Consider the following 16,971-nt stretch of genomic DNA (forward strand, 5'->3'; position numbering starts at 1 on the left):
AAGATGTTCTTAAGTGGGGTCTGGGTTAAATGAAAACACCACCAGACCTTTCTCCATTTGGTTTCTTCTCTCCCTCCCTCTTTCTTTATTGAAAGCACCGAGGGATTCGTGGTTTCATCCATTCTCTCTAGATGGTCATTCTGTGGTCTGCGTGTGTGTCATGTGTAAGGGGTCATCTCCTACTGTCACTCAAGTCCAAGTAAAATTAGGATGTTTGAATAATGCTGTTACTGAAGGTCTCTAGTAGTATTTCTCAGACTTTTAGAAAACGTAAGCCTCTCTTGATACCTTAAAGTATTATGCTCTTGTTTAAAATTTCAAAGTAACTGTAAAATTATGAATAAAAACAAAGTAATGTCTAGCAGTTTTGGAAGAAAAGTTCGATTTTAAATTGGAATGTAATTTTTTTAGCTGTGAGCATTGAGGCTTATAGTATCTCTGCTTGCTTGTGATAAGCTTTTCTCTCATAGGCGGTAGAAGCAACAGGGCGGACTGTAGGTCGTACTGCTCTATTTTCAAGGCCAGAAGTGCAGGAAAAAAGTCAGTTTTGTAAATCTTGTCCAGGGGAATGTATAGAGCTATGAGAATAAACAGAGATGGTTGACCCTAGGATTTCAGTTCCAAAGGTTCCTCTTGGAGATCTTCTGGCTACAAAATCACCACCGACAAGGCTGCCCGGCAGGTTCTCCAATAGGCCGTTCAGCTGTAACATCAGGAAAGTAAAGGCTAGATTGAACTTGCAGATGGGGTGGGATTTTTCCTGTACCTGGCAGTTATTTTCCAGAACTTACCCTCAGGGCTTCCTGATCATGAAGTGTTTAGCAGTGATTCTAAGTATCCGTTGCTCCACTTGGCGCTCTGCCCTTGAGCCGCGTTGGGAGTCAGCTCGTGGCCTCTCCAAGGTTCAGCGCTCCCGAGGGGCCGCTTTCCGTTGTGCTGGAGACCAGACAGCCTCCTCCTCCGCTGGTGAACCCAGCCCAGCACGTTGCCCTCTGGTGACTGGTGAATCCCAGCGTGGAGTGGATGGTTCTTCACATCCTCACCGGTCAGGGCAGACGGTCAGACGTTCAGTTCTGTTGTCACATCCCTGCCTCGGTGGTTGGGCGCGGGCCTTGTGGGTCGCCGCACGATTTGGAAGCCGTGGCTCGCTGGTGATGGACTGGTAGTTCCTAAGGATGGGTTTTTACTGGCTCTTGGTCTCTGCTGGACGGTGGTGCCGCACGCTGGGTCACCCCGCGGGGTCAGTCTGGGAGCTTGGTGGTGTCACCGTAACGGCGCAGGTGTTGTGCCTTCCAGATGATTCCCGGGCTTGAAACAGCAGCTTTCTCTGCACCTCATTCTGAGGAACCTTGCGGGTGGGGTGAGCTTCCTGTGTTGTGGTGTGCGGGGCCCTCGTCGGGAGGTGCCCCTGAGGACGTGCGGTGCGCCGGCCGTGTACAGCGGGGCCTTTGCGGCCTCTGCTGGTCCCTCGTGCCAGGGCCGCTCGCTCTCCTAGAGTCAGGTCGCACTTGGAGGGAGAGGCTTCTCCGGCGTCCTCGCAGGTTGGGCTGGGTCTGGATGTTTTTAAGTGCCACGGGCTCAGTTAGTTCAGAGTCGCTCAGGAGTGTTAGACCTACTGTGCGTTGTGAAATGGACCTCTGTTTCTGCCGCGCGGACTTCCCAGATTCCCGGGTTGGTTCCTTTCTCTCTTGGTCCCCAGCCTCAGCCACCTGAAAGGGGAAGGTGCAGCCAAGGTCTGGCTCTGCCTGTGGAGCTGAACCTGTTGGGGCACGGAGTCGGGCTTCCCCTCCAGGAGGCTGCGCTGCTGTCCTTCTGTTTCCGTCTCTCTCCTTGCAGACTCACCACCAGTCGGGCCCCTCAGGCCCGAACGCTGGCTTCTACTTTGATAAGCAGTGAGCAAACCAGAAGAAATAAAAAAGAGGGTTTTTTGTTGATGTTTGTTTGCTCTTCACGCGACATGTAGCGCGGCACTGTGACTACAGAATCTGTTTAAGATGATGCATGTATTCACCTGAAAGGAGGAAACTCCACTCTGTTTATGATGGTGTCACAGGCCGTCCTGTGCGCTGCTGCCCGACACTGCACAGGGGCCGGGCTTCCCGCCTGGAGCCGCTTTGCAGGAAGGTTGGGTGGAGCCCTGCTTCCAGTAGTTTGTATTGGAGGAGCTGTATGTGGGCATATGCGTGGGGGGCCGTGTGTTCTTGGAGTAGTGACCCTGGTGTAGATGTGGCTCCCGTCAGTAGGGGGCACTCTGGTGTAAAGACGCCTGAATGAGAAGATGCGGAGCGGTGTTCATGGGAGTGTGGTCCAGCCTTGCCCTTCTGCTGTACCCTCCTGGAAGCGGGGCGGGGGGGCGGAGTCAAACACTCCTGCAGAGACAGGCTCTCCAGTGGGCCTCTCTGAAGCGTCCCTCGGGTTGGTCTGGAGGTGGTGGCGGAGGCAAGGGCACACTGACTAGGAGGCGGGTTTCAGTCTTCGCCTGGCTGGGCAGCCAGGTCTCCGCACAGCAGTAGATGTGGTGAGGAAATGGGTAGACGTGCAGGAAGCTCCCTCCACCGTCCCCCTTTTTGGGACCCAGCGTGACTTTTCAGTTTACAGACTGAGGACCTGGACTAAGGGAACCGAGTTGCTGCTGTCCTGTTGCGTAGTTTGGTTGAAACAGGTTATTTTGAGGGTTTCATTTGTCTCCGAAATTCCAGCAGCTCAAGTAACGTGCCCCTCCCATCCCCCCTCTGGCTCCGCGACACCCACCCTCCAAACACCACTTAGCTGCTCTCTGTGCGTCCGTCCCACTCAGGCCCTGGGCTCCCCTGTACCTTCCTGTAGCGAGTGCTGCAGCTGGAGATGGTTTGCGTGGCAGCAGAGATGACTCGTGTCCCTGCTCCCTGTAGACGCTGGCCTCACGCCCATGCAGCGGGAACGGTCCATTCAGAGGGGAAGTCAGGAAACAGACCTGCAGCTGTCACCGTCCAGCCTCGAGCATCCCTGCTTCTGACTTGCCCTCCTTAGCTGGTCGTGCCCCGTGAGCCAGTTCAGAGAATGTGGAGTGTTGATACTTAGAGTGGGAGCCTTGATGTCAGGTGTTCATTTGTACAGTAACGTCCACGTGGGAAATTTACATGAATGTCGTCTTGTTTTCTCTAACAGTGAAAACTGTGAGGTTTTACAGTACAGTGCAAGGGAAGCTGAAGATGCAGAAAAGGTAAGAAAATGGCTGAAAAACCTATAATTATTCTTAAATTTAATTCATGTATAAGGTTTTTACAAATCAGGTAATGAATTCAGCTCCTACTGGTCTTAGAGGCGTCTGTGTTTTATAATCTAAAACAAGTACCGAGCCAACCCATCACATTCCCCTGGTCATGAGATTTTGATTTTCTTTTAAACTATTCAGCTTCTAGAATCTTAAAATTATGGAATGGTGAAGCTGCAAAGAACCTTAGGTTATCTGCACCAACATTTTTGTTAAACAGATGGTAAAACTGAAAGTTGGGTTAGTTAACGGGAAAGGCTTACTAAGACTGTTGACCCTTGAACTACACGGGTTTGAACCGTGCGTGTCTGCTCATACGTGGATTTTTTCAGTAGTAAATCCTATAGCACTGCACGGTCTTCAGTTTCCAGTAATAAACATCCTGGCGCTACACGGCACCGCGGATGTGCAGGGCACTGTCCACGCACGGGGAGGGCCGCCTCCAAGTTGTACTCGGGGCTTTGACCGCGTGGAGCATGTTGTTCAGCAGCCAACTGTGTAAAGATACCAGCTTTCCCCAGATTCGCAGGTGCATTTGTGAAATCAAGTCACCCTCTGCAATTTTCAGAACTTAGTAATAACCAAAAATTTTGAGAAAGAATAACATTTTCCTGCCCAAGTATGAAAACATATTACAAACTTACGTTAATTAAGGCACTGTGGTATTAATGCAAGGATTAATGAATACCTTAATGGAACAGAACAGAGTGCAGAAACGGGTGCATGTGTGCTCATGTGTGTTTGTAACTTCAGCTTGGAAAGGTCAGTACCTCAAAGGTTGGTAAAAAACAAAATAGAGGAAAATAGATTATTTCTTAAATGGTATTGAGGCAAATGACCATCTGTTACGTTAAAGAAAAAAGGCCCGTATTTTGTGTTATATATTAAGCATAAATTACTAAAAACACACAACAAAAGGTGTAAAAAATCTAGAAGAAAATACAGGTTTTATGATCTGGGGTTGGGGTGTAGGTGGTGACAGCAGACAGAAAGCTTTGCAAAGCAGTTGGCTGCTTTAATGATAGCACAGCCCTCAGCTGCCTCCTGGCTTGGGGAGAGGGGAGGAGAGAGTTGGAGGGAATAGGCCTCACTCCTCCAGGACGGGAGACCTGCAGTCAAGTCCGGCTCTGGGCCCAGCCCTGGCAGTTCTTTTCGGCTTGGCTCTTTCTACTTGGACCCGTTAAGTTGCATGTCATTTCCTTCCAGCCTTCTTTTTCTGTGATGTTGATTTTTGTTTGTCTTTGGGTAATTTTTGTTCCTTTGACAGACTGTTTCCGTGGCATGTGCCTGAGCAGAAGAGTAAGACATTTTCTCTGAGACTGGGTTATTATTTGTGTTCATAACTGAATGTGCTCCAATTCTTTTTTTTTTTTTTTTTTTCTTTTTTGCGGTACGCGGGCCTCTCACTGTTGTGGCCTCTCCCGTTGCGGAGCACAGGCTCCGGACGCGCAGGCTCAGCGGCCATGGCTCACGGGCCTAGCCGCTCCGCAGCATGTGGGATCTTCCCAAACCGGCGCACGAACCCGCGTCCCCTGCATCGGCAGGCGGACTCTCAACCACTGCGCCACCAGGGAAGCCCTGTGCTCCAATTCTTGAAAGCTAAAGAGAGGTCCCCAGGTTCGGTGTGTTTTGGGGGAGAATGCGTCTGGAAAGGCCGCCCCTCTGGGAGGTCAGGCTGTCCGGACCGCCGGCTTTGGGGCTGAGGAGCTTGGATTATTGGCGCTCTCTAGGACATGTATTTATTTTCTTGTCGTGTTGTTTCGAGTGGCTGAATCTTGCCTTCTGGAAGAAGGGTACATGGGAGGAAATGAGGAGTCTGAGGAATGCTGATTTTCCTCCCTCGTCTTGATGCTTCCTGCACCTGCTCCTTTTCTCCCAGCCTGCCAGGGAGTTTCCACAGCACCCTGGTGTCAGCTGGGCCAGGTGCCCACACTGGGCGTCGTCGCTCGGCCCCCGCTTCACAGAAGGCTGTCTGCCCGCCTTCCTTTCATTTCGACTTTCACGGTGCGCTTCTCCCGCCAGGTATTTGTGGCTTGCCGTGCACTGAATGTTGTCATTAAATCCTCCATCCAGGTGATCGAGGATATTGAGTATCTGAAGTACGAGAAAGGCCCGTGGCTGGACCAGGACGACCGCACTTTCCACAGTCTGAGGATGCGGTGAGTCTGCCGGAGCTGGGCGGTGCCGGGTGGGGCCGGGCTGGCTTCCAGTGTGGCGCGCTGCCCGCTGTGGGAACTTACAGAATTTTGGGGTAACCGTGTTGCAGGTTGCCAGATAATGAGGCGTACTTCCTGCTCCCTTCCACACAGGCTCTTGCTCCCTCTGGCCTGGCGGTGAGTTGATAGGCAGCCATTATCAACTCCCCAAGTATTTTGCTCGCGCCCTGTGCCAGGCAGTGCTCCAGATTTAGGGAATATAGTGTCAAATAAAAGTCCTGCTGCCACTGAAACAGTAGCGCCGTACGGGTGCTAAAGGCCGGGGAGAAAGGTAACCCTGCGTAATGGGGCAGCCAGTGGCTGGGGTGAGTGACAGAGGGCGCTCTGGGGAAGGCTCGAAGGCCTCTCTTCTGAGGAGAGCCGAGTGTGTGAGGACTGGGCCCGCAGTGTCTGGGGTGAGCGTGGGGCAGGGATGCCGGCGGGCGGAGAGGTCCTGAGACAGGAGCCGCTGGGGCTGGAGCCGGGAGAGGAGGGGCGGGGAGGCCATGGTGAACGTGGAGGTGGGGGGGCCACGGCAGAAGGGGACATGCTGAGTGGGCTACTTTGTTCATGAGAGATGCAGTGACACGTGGGCAGTATTTTGCCCAGAGAGCCCATTAGACACTCAGTGCGCAGAACTTGTGCTGGGTGCTGGTCACACAGCGCCCTCTGCTTTAGTACCTCCTTGGGTCCCAGCCTCCCAGCGAGGAGGCAGGTGCTCACCGTGGTCACGCTATCCCTGGTGCGTGGGGCTTGGTACTCCAGCCCAGGGAGACGGCGGTGCAGGCCTGCTGTGCTCGCAGCAATGGGCAGGTTCTGTAGGCGTGCGAGCTGTGCTTCTGCAGAAGTGTTCCAGGCAGAGAAGACGGCTCCGACCCAGGAAACGTCACTTTCCTGTGAGCGTAGGTGACTGCCCCTGTGCTGGAGGGATCCGGGGAGCCGACCCCCGTAGTGCCCCGGGGCGGGGGCCTGGCGGAGGCTCGCATCGGCCTGCGCTGCTGGCACCCGGGCTCAGGCGGTGGCGGGGCTCAGTCAGTGTTGGGGAACACACGTCTGTGTGACCCTCGCGCGGCCTTCTGCCTGGGTGACCGCTCTGCCGTCGGCCCATCGGGTGAGCGCCGCGGAGCTGGTCTGCTGGCCTTCCGCCGTGCAGAGCCCTTTGCTAGGTCAGGCTCTCTCAATAGCGAACGCACTTGTTTCTGTCCACTTGGACGCACCCTAACGTGAGCGTGTATGGAAAATGGACCTGCCGTTAGTTTTCCACATCCTGTGCTTGAAAGTGAATAAGTTTTCCTTTTGAACCTGTTGATTTAGTTGTTAAAACTAAGACTTAAAATTTTATTCATTTTTCACTGTTTTTGTTGTATGTTTTTTGTTGTTTTTTTTTTTTGGCGGTACGCGGGCATCTCACTGCTGTGGCCACTCCCGTCGTGGAGCACAGGCCCCAGACACGCAGGCTTAGTGGCCATGGCTCACAGGCCCAGCTGCCCTGCAGCATGTGCGATCTTCCCGGACCGGGGCACGAACCCGTGTCCCCTGCAGGCGGACTCTCAGCCACTGCGCCACCAGGGAAGCCCTGTTGTGTGTTTTAAGGTGGAAGAAATCGCATGTTTTGTACCAATGAGAGAGGTCCTGTGGCTGGACTGGGGGTAAGGATGCCGAGAGGACAGGAGAGGCCCTGGAGGAGGGCGTGGGCTGGTGCACTGATGGGCAGTTCCTGCTTCCCACGCTGGCGCTGGGCAGGCGGGGACAGGGCGGGGCTTAGGGAAGTGGGTCTGTGCCAGGCGCGCCTGGAGCTTCTCTTCAGCTGGAGCTTCTCTTCAGCTGCCTTCTGTCTTCATAGTGAAATGAGAGAGGGGTCATCAGCCCTGAGAGGCCTTGAGGGCGGGAGGGGCCGTGTTGTAGTTTGAGGAGGGAGGAGAAGGTCCAGAACGCCGCCCAGGCCCGTGGGGGGGACCGGACGGGGAAGGAGCTGTGGGCGGCTGCCGCGGACGGGGGTGCATGGTCATGGAGGTACCGGGGGGGTGAGGCAGAGCTCTGCATGCGAACAGGGTCGGGCTTTGCCGGTGGATGTGAGCGAGCAGGAGAGCTGAGAGAGTGTGATGATGAAGAATTTAACCTGGGGAGGGGCACTGAAAAAAGACTGGGATCGGGAGGGTCAGAGGTCAGAGTCACACCCACACGTAGAAGAAGGTCAGGAAACAGAAGTCCAAGACGGAGCCAGACCACCTACAGTTCTGCCACCACAGGAGCCAGCGTCAGAGTTTAATGCAGGCTCTTCCAGTCTTTTGTAAAGTGTTGGTGTGTTCATATATTTCTAAATAAAAATTACCTTGCATTATGTCTTTGTATTGTAACTTCTAATATGAGCATGTCCCTATCTTGTTAGACGTTTAAAACTCGATTTTTTAATGGCTGCTCACACTGCATAAATCCATTGACTGATGCCAGTCAGGGGTTGGCAAACCATGGTCTGTGGGCCCACCCAGGCCTCAGCTGCTAAGAATGGTCCTTACATTTTTAAAAGACTGAAGGAAAAAGTGCATATATGAAGCCGTACGTAGCTCTCTCAGGCTGAAATATTTACTATCTGGCCCTTTACAGAAAACGTTGTTGACCTCTGAGATACAGGCATAAGCCATTTGCCGCTTCTTTAATATCAGTCTTTTGGGTTATTTCCATTTCTTCATAATCGTAGTAACGGTAATGAGCGTAGTGTATTTATTTTTGTTCCATTTCAGGTTACTTTCTTAAGGTATAAAAGTGGAGTTACTGGGTCAGATTATATGAACACATTTTGAAATTGTTCTCCAGAAGATGTGTACCAGCTTGCACACTTGGACCGGTCTTCTGAAAGCCTTTATTAAGCCAGAATAGTTAAAATAAGAAGCAAACAAAAACTTGTGATTTTGATATCAAAGAAAAGCATTTGCTTTATTTTTGCATTTCATAAACACTGAACTTCAAACAGGTGTATTTTTATTGGCTATTTATTTGTCCTTTGTGAATTTTTTCTTCATGTTTATTGATCTTTTTAAAGCACCAGCTCTTTGTTTTATTGATTTTCTCTGTTGTTTTCTTATTTTCAGTTTCATTGACATCTACTCCAATTTTTATTGCTATTTTTTTAACCTGTTTCCTTTGGGCTTCAATTGCTCTTCTTTCTCTAGTTTCCTAAGGTAGAAGCTTAGATGATTGGATCTTTCTTCTTTTCTAATGTATGCACTCGATGCTATAAATTTCCCTCTAGTCTAATTCCGCTGTGGTCCTAGAACGTACTTTGTATGATTTCTGCCCTTTTACCCTTGTTAAGACGTTTCTCGTGGTCAGCAGTGTTTTCTGTCTTGAATAATGTTCGGACTGAGCGTGAGAAGAGTGTGTATTCTGCTGTCGTCAAATGGCGTGTTCTACAAATGTCAGTGAGACTGAGCTGGTTGGTGGTGATGTTCAGGTCATCCATGTCCTTACTGCTTTTCTGTTTGCTGGATCTGCCCGATCCTGAAGGAGAGTGTTGAAATCTTTAACTGCAGTGGCAGATTTGTCTGTTTCTCCTTTGAGTTTTATTCGTTTTTGCCTCGTTTATCTTGGTGCTCTGTAAGTGGCGTGCGTGTTTAGGATGTTAAGTCTCTTCTTGGACGACTGAGCTCTTTACTCTTACACAGTGCCCCTGTGTAAAGGATTCCTGATCCTTTCTTGTTCTGAAGTCTGCTTTGTCTGAAATTAATGCATCTGTTGCAGCTTTCACTTAGTCTAGCAATGGTGTATCTTCTTCCATCCCCTTACTTTTAGTCCGAGTCTTTGGATTGATTTCAGGTGGGTTTCTTATAGACGGCATATAGTTGGCCTTATGTTTTGAATCGACTCTGTCAGTCTCCAGCTTTAATTAGTGTAGTTGGATAGTTCACATTTAAAGTGGCTGTTGATATACTTGGATTAATTTCTACCATGTTTGTCATCATTTTCTATTTGTTGCATTTGTTCTTTGTTTCCTTCCCCTGCCCCTTTTTTCTACCTTTTCTGGTTTTAATTGGGCATTCTGTATGATTCCATTCTATCTTTTCTCGTAGCACATCTGTTGTACTCTGTAAAAATTTGTTACCGTTGTTGTGGTTTCCAGTTCATGTCTGCCTGCTTTCAGGTGGCGATACCACTTCACGGCTGGGGCAGATTCCTCCCTCCATCCCTTATGGCGCTGCTGTCGTTCATTGCACTCTGTGTGCTCTAATCACCCATATGTTGTTGCTACTGTTATTCCAGGACAAGCAATTGATTCTCATTTTTCTCAGCTTCCTTTGTTGTAAAGGACTAGAGAGGTGGTTTCCAGGCTATTTCCTTGTTGGAGCTGAACCTGGAGTCCCTCTTTGTTTTTTAAAGCTTAGTGGTTGACTTTGTTTTCTGTCAGATACTTACATATGTATATGTGTTTGTAAATTTACCTAAATGATATTATGTACTATTTCGTTCTGAACCTTGTTTAAAAAAAGTAATCTTTACAGGCAGACTTGAGAGATAATGCAGGTTGGTTCCAGACCACCACAGTAAAGCAAGTCTCACAGTAAAGCAAGTCACATGAACTGTTTGGTTTCCCAGCGCATATAAAAGTTATGTTTACACCAAACTGTAGTCTGTTAGGTGTGCAGTAGCATTATGTCTAGAAAAACGTACATACCTTAATTAAAAAATACTTCATTGCTGAAAAATCGTAACCACCATCTGACGGCGCAGGGTTGCCACGAACCTCCGACTTGTAAGAGACGCAGCATCTGCGCAGTGCGGTAGAGCAGAGCACGTGAGATGAGGTCTGCCTGAGCTGCTGCGTGGTGTTCTCCCTCTGCTGAGAGCTCAAGGTGTCAGCTTGATCCCAGGCACACAGTCAGCGTCGACACCGCGTCTGGGAGGTGTCTGGGAAACGTTTCCTGAGTCCACAGCACTCCGCCTGGTGGAGGTTCCCGTCCTCTTGCAGGTGGGGGACTGGGCCTCCAAGAGCACTGCCCCGCTGAGGTCCTGGAGCCCTCAGCTCGCCGCGCCCTCCTGCGGTCTCCGTTGTGCCCTCCCTCCTATCAGCCTGGAGGCCGGGTGGGGTCGTTGCTTCCTCCCCGGGGGTCATCTGCTTGAACCCTCCTTTTCCCTACTGACCCCTCACCTTCCCCTGGGTCCCGCCCTCAGGGTGGTGCTGGTCTCCGGTGACTCTTCTTTGGGGTTTGATCTCCGTTCCTTGGTTAGTTATTTCTTCATCCCACCCATCCCCTGTGCGTACGCCCGCCAGGTTAATTTTCATAAAATATCACAGTGACCCTGTTCTTTCTTTACTCAGAATCCTTCAGTGGCATATCTTGGTTTAGGCAGTTTCATTTCCTAGAATTAATTCAGAGTCCTAATCATCTGGTTCTACCTCTTCCATCAGGATACAGTCTCCTGAATCCATTACCTCCCCCTCTGCCCAGTAATTACCCAAAGATCTGAGCATTCTCCTAAGCCTCGCTCTGTGCACCTTCTTTTCTACTTGAACCCTTCTCTTAACTTTTCCGGCTGTCGTTTTATGTGGATTTATATGTGATTCTTGTTAGCATTAGCTACTGCAGGGCAGAGTACGTGAAAAACATACAAAAAGGTGACTGTCCTGGCACCCTGACATCTTGCTGAGACCGGGCTCAGCAGCCCAGTGGGATGCGGGATGCCTTTTCCACTCCTTCCACGGGTGGTAAGCACAGTGTAATTCCTAAAGGCACTCTGGAATGTGTATCAGTTAGATGCTACACCATGTCCAAAGTTCGTGTCTTAAGATCATAGTCTTATTAGTTATTCGGTTATGTTGATACCAGAGCATGGAGAGGGAGCCTGTCATTCCCTCACAGTTTACAAATTACAGCATTCAATTGGTTCAATTATTTTTGGAATAAATGGTATTGTTCTTCCTTCTCGCAGTTTTTTGCTCCTCTGCCTCCCAAGGATATTGCATAACGGTTTACAATGGTAATTGTGTTTGCTTTCATTTAAGTACCATTTCGTAATTTGGGAGACTCAAGTGAAAATTATGGCCATTTTCTAAGATAATTATGGTAAACCTGCCATTTACCAGTTGTACTCATTTTGTCTAGAACCTGACCAAATCACTGGTTTAGGACATTCTTGTACCGTCTCCGAACGCGTGTGGGGTATAATTATGTGCGTGTGAGTGCTTATTTCCCAACCTTGATAGCACTTTGTGTTCGTATCCGTAATCCATAACTGACCGGCGCCGCCCTGGTGGTTTCATCCTCGTGCTGGAGACTTGTTACCAGTGAGGCCTCCACTGTGCCCACCTTCCTCCCGCCCTCCAGAGCCTGGGCTCCCCTCTCGCCCTTGCTGACTTGTGTTTCTAAGACTCCTGGAGGATGGCTTTCTAACAGGAAATTCCAGTGCGACAAAAACTGCAGTGTATGAGTTTGGTATCAGAAGTATAGGGTTTCAAGCAGAACTTTGCAATTCAGGAGAAACTAAAGAATATGCTTTGGACATGTTTTAGGAGAAAGTATAAGCATTCTGTTAATTGGGAAACACTTTGAGTCATAAGTCATAGTTTACTATTTTTGTTTTCTTTCTCTTCTTGGCCTCACTCTTCTGTTTTGGAATTATGTGGCAGAGCACCTCGTTTTGTGAACCACACTGTAGGATGCTCTGTCTTCTTACGGGGGGTGGGGGGGCACTTTGGCCTGTGATGTGAAGAGCGTGTGCTCAGGTTTTGAATCTCCTTAATTAAACTAAGTGCTCTGTGAACAGAATTTTTCCTTTCACTGCTTTTTGCTCCTGAGTCATAAAAGGCTTCCTGTTGTCTTCGTTCCTCGCTTATCTTCAGTCTAGAATGTGTCTGTAGTTTTTGGAGGCTGAGATTTCGGGTTTACTGGAGACAGGACACACGGGCTCTTCTTGGTCATAGTTTAAGCTGGTAGTCAGAAAGTGAAGGAGCAGTTTATCCAAGTTTGAGTAAGTGGGAGAACAGTCACTGTAGATTATTTTTTTAATCTCCAAAGGCAGTTTGAAGATATTTGTTCAAAGATACACCCATTTTGAAAGGGGGGGGTTGTGTGTAAACTGTAATTCTGCCAACTTATGCATAGATGGCGCCGTTGCTCTGTGTATTCCACACAAGCCCCTAGGCCAGTCTGTACTTTCCAGTTCTTCAGGGTTGTGTTAGGTTTTTCAAACCACAGAGAAAATCACATCATACCCCACTTTGATATTTATTAACATTTAAAAATATAAACTTCATTTTTAGTTGAAATTGTTTATGGTGAGATCACTTTAAAAGTTATCCTTGCTGTAATAAGTATAGTATAATTCTATTTGTGTTAAAAATACATATGTACTTTATTGATACATGCTGATGAAAGGTATTCTATAACCAACTTACGGTTAAAACTGAGGAACACTTCTCATGTTTGAGCGTGTACGTTATAGCCATAGGCAAGATGTCGCAGCAGTGTTTGCTTGGAGTGATGTTAGGTTATTGGATTACTAGTTGTCATATGAGTGACACAGACACAGTGTTTATGGTGACCCTGGGATGTGCCTGTGCCTCCTGTTCAGTCACATTCAGCCTGTCACAGGTTCTCAGTGCTCTGTGGTCCTCTATGGGAGAGGGGCCGAGCGTCACCTGGGCTTGGGCTGGGACCAGGCGGTTCTGACTGCGGCTGAGTCTGCCCAGGGTGCAGGGGACAGGCTGGGCTTGTCCTCACAAAGCGTCTGAGAGCCAGATCCATTTAAAAGAGCTTCCGTTTGGGCCATTACAGACAGAAACTAAGTCATTAATGGGAAAGGGGCCATTTAAAAGAATCATTTTCTTTGGTTTGAGCCCTTAAGAAAGGAAACTTTAACATTTTTTCCTAAAAGCACTCAAAATGCTTTTTATCTTCAAGTATAGTGGTTATATTCAGACTAAATTTAATTTAAAATAAGCAAGTTATAACAAAGTATAAATATTTTAGCATTCAAAATAAAATGGTCAGGCAAGGAGTGTGTCCTCTCATGTGTGTTTCTCGGTGCCGAGAAAAGCAGGGGAGGAGACGTTTATAAGCAGGGATGCAGCAGGCCGTCCTGCGGGGCAGTTCTCCCCAGCCCCGCCCTGCAGTTCCACTAAGGCCTCGTCAGCCTCCGCCCTGGAATCGGTCCCCCAGGCGGTGTGGGCGTCGCGCGGGGCGGGGGGGGGGGGATGCAGGAGGGTTGCTCGTCTCTCTCCCCCAAGAGTCATTAAGTGTGCACATTGTTCATGATAGCAGACCACGCGCGGCACTGTGACACGTGGTGTTTGTGTTTAGCTCTGTATTCCTGGTAGTCCTATGTTTAAAACACACTGCGGCTCCTTTTTTATTGTTCAAAACTGTGTCTGTCCCCAAAGGGAGTCACCTGTGGCCATGAGACTCCTGAAAGACCCCGTCTCCGGCTGCGGAGGTGGTTTCAGAAGAGCAGCCGCCGCAGCCCGGACGGTCTCTGGGGGGGAGTTTGGCTTCTGAGATGCCTGCTTGGGAGCGCGTGGATGAATTTCTCAACATGGATGTTTTAAAGAACCAGCCTGATAGCTTATTTTGTTATATTTACTTTGATGTTTAGTGTGACTATATCTGCCTTACCTTCTAGGGTTCAGAACAAGTTGGAGGTGCTGAATTACACAACCATTCCTGTCTACCTCCCAGAGGTCACCATCGGCTCTCACCAGAGCGACCGGGTCTTCCACGAGTTCAAGGAGGTGAGGCCCTCGAGTGCCGGGTCTCAGACGACTGGCACAAAGTCACTTCTCTGAAGAATGCTTTCTGTTTGTTTGTTTTAGTGAGAGAGCTCCGTTTTCACTGCAGTAATTCTCCCTTCCCCCTTCATCAGTGTATTGACGCGGCAGGGCTGCGTGCAGGGCGCTGCCCCTCTGGGCCGTGTGTGCCGCGGGCGGCCTTCCGGGTCAGCGTGTTGTCTTGACATCAGAACCTTCTCTCCTCCTCAGCTTTCCTCTGTGTCCTTTCATGTCAGATTTCACTCTGGCGTCGCCTTCCTCTTCACGGTACATCCTCCATAAGGAGGGAGGGTGTGTGTTTCTGCAGAAGGCGCTCGGTGGGACGGGAGCCCTCGGGAGGGGGAGGGGCAGGAGTGAGGCGGGAGCTGGGCGGGGCCGACTGCTTGTTGGTCGTCTTTCCAATTTCCGTAGCTTTTTAGTGAATTACCTGTTTTCAGCATGGTGAATGGTGAACTTAGAGAATATTGTAAGTTCTGCCTTGGGACCTGGCCGGTGAGTGAGCACCTCCTCTGAGAATCGTGGCGTCAGTGGGGTAGTGAGAACGTGACCCGTTTCCGCGTCAGTGGTGGTTGTGTTTGGTTATCGGCAAAGGTGTGAAATGATTGTACTTAGGGCAGAACTTCGAGCTGAGCAGTCGATACTTAGGTGAGTTGAAATCTGGGTTAGATATTTTTGCATGACTGTGATTCTCTGATTTGATGCTTAGCACATTGCTTGCAGCTGCGCCGATCGAATGTCCGGGGTACCCCGTTGCTCTCTTTCTTACCTGAGATACTTGGCCTTTTCTTTTACGTAAGTTCTTTTGGTGGCCTTGGAAGTGGTGTTATTAAATGTAGACATTCGGGGAAGTACGTAAAACTGTGAAGGTGTCACTCGGAGGGACCTACAGTTAGTATTTTGGCACATTTCTTTCTTCCTCATGTTTGCGGGGATGTGAGTGCATGCGTGGTGTCTCTTTCTCTTTTTGAGGGGAGCTGGCAGGCCAGAGGCCGAGCTGGCTCCTCTCGGCCGCTGGTGCCTCGATGCCGCTCCTGCCGAGGCCGAGAGACCCACCCCGTCGCTGTCCCCACCCTACATGTAATGACCCACCCGGCCTTGATGAGGCTGTCTTACAGGCGGCTGTCCTGTCATCAGGGCCGCTACCCTGTGCCGGCCTCCACCGTCCTACTTAAATTTGTCCTGCAGCTTCCTGTCTGGCCTCCTCCGCGTCGGGTCTCTCCCTGCAGCCCTCCTCTGCAGTGCAGAAGTGCCTGAGCTGAAATGCCAAAGCGGCAGAGTCTGTCCCATGCCTGTAGCCCTTCCGTGACCTCTGATGAATTCGGTCCTGCAGGGTGGGTGCCCTGGCCCCTGCAGAGTCCCCTCCCTCATCGCAGCCCTGCGAGCGCCCGTGGTCTCACTGGTGGTGTCCGTGAGTCCATATACGGGGCCCTGGGGGTTTGGAGGTGGTGCACAGAGAATTTTGAAACAGATAAATAAATTGCCCTTTTAACTTGTAAATTTTTCTGATTACACCAGAGTAGTGATTTACTGATAATGTGTCTTTAACGCCTCTGTAGCGTTCTGTGACCTCACTTTTAAACAAGGAAGCAGCGGGCAGTGGGTTCAGAGATTGTGCAGTCGCCCACGTGGAGTGGGGTTTAGGGACGTGGCTTTGCTTCGGCGGTTTTTCTTATGCTTCCTACTGTGGTTGCGTGGTAATGGCTTTTCACTTGTATTACTGATACAAAGTTTCCTTTTAAAATGAATTTATGTAAGAAAAAAAGGCATTGCATTTTTTAATGTAAGCGGCAGTGCACTTGGTATGCAGCTGTGACCTGATGGGCAAGGTGCCCTCGGATGACCTGAGCAGCCGCCTCTGCTCATTTCAGGTTCTTTGGGCATCAGGCGCTTTCATCTTGTTCTTTCATGCGTTTACTCCATTTGTTCATTAGTTCAGTTATTTATTCCACTAAATATTTATGTGTGTGTACTAGGTGTTATGAGTGGTACTAGGTATTATGAGTGTGTACTAGGTGCCAGACCTGTCCTAGGCCCTGGAACAAAGCAGCGCGTGACCCGGAGAAGAATCCCTGACCTCCCAGGCACTTACATCCGAGTGGGAGGAAACAGAAAATAAACAGAAGGTGAAGCAAAGAATTCGTTAAGTGACGGTGGCAAGTGCTGTGGAGAAAATTAAATTCCCAGAGGAGGGCAGGGCCAGCTGTTGTGGGCTGGGGGAGTTGGATTTGAAGTCCGGTCGTGGTCCAGGAAGGCCTCACCCAGAAGCTGATGGGTGAGCAGAGGCTGCAGGGGCGAGGGGAGGGGGTGGGTGTGCTGGGGGAGGTGGCCACATGGGGAAGAGAACCCAGGCAGTGGCGCAGCTCCACGTGTCTGGGACATCAGAGACACAGGCAGGAGGCCACTGTGGCTGGAGCGTGGAGGGCGGGCTGGGACAAGCAGTAAGAGGTGGCGGAGGCCCCCCGGGCTGGTGTGAGGGCTCTGGCTTGTCCTGTGCAGGATACGGGGAATAAGAATGATTTGTGAGATGCACTTGGTAGTGGGAACGTTCTGGTTTCTGATTAAAGGATGGATTGAGTAGGGGCGCAGGCAGAAGCAGGGAGATTAGCTAGGAGGCTGGTAACGGCATACAGACTGGGAGGTATGTCAGCTGGGACCAGGGTGGTCCTCGTAGGCGTTTTGGACAGTGCTCAGGTCGTGGATAGACCCGACAGAGGCTGTTGAACTTTTGTATTGGCAAGTGAGAAAAGGAAGCTGATTTCTAGGTT

The 16,971-nt window shown here is 50.0% G+C and overlaps 1 protein-coding gene across 2 annotated transcripts in view; it reads left to right on the top strand.

The window, feature by feature from the left end:
• Positions 1 to 16,971, top strand: part of NDUFA10 (NADH:ubiquinone oxidoreductase subunit A10) — a 49,109-nt gene that overhangs the window by 10,067 nt on the left and 22,071 nt on the right. For both annotated transcript variants that reach the window (XM_030857732.2, XM_070045878.1), the window contains exons 7-9: positions 3,148 to 3,202; positions 5,327 to 5,412; positions 14,062 to 14,170. In XM_030857732.2, the coding sequence (XP_030713592.2) occupies positions 3,148 to 3,202; positions 5,327 to 5,412; positions 14,062 to 14,170 (250 nt within the window). The remainder of the gene's footprint in view (positions 1 to 3,147; positions 3,203 to 5,326; positions 5,413 to 14,061; positions 14,171 to 16,971) is intronic.

The sequence above is a fragment of the Globicephala melas genome, chromosome 7, assembly GCF_963455315.2.
Source record: "Globicephala melas chromosome 7, mGloMel1.2, whole genome shotgun sequence".
Lineage (NCBI taxonomy): Eukaryota > Metazoa > Chordata > Mammalia > Artiodactyla > Delphinidae > Globicephala > Globicephala melas.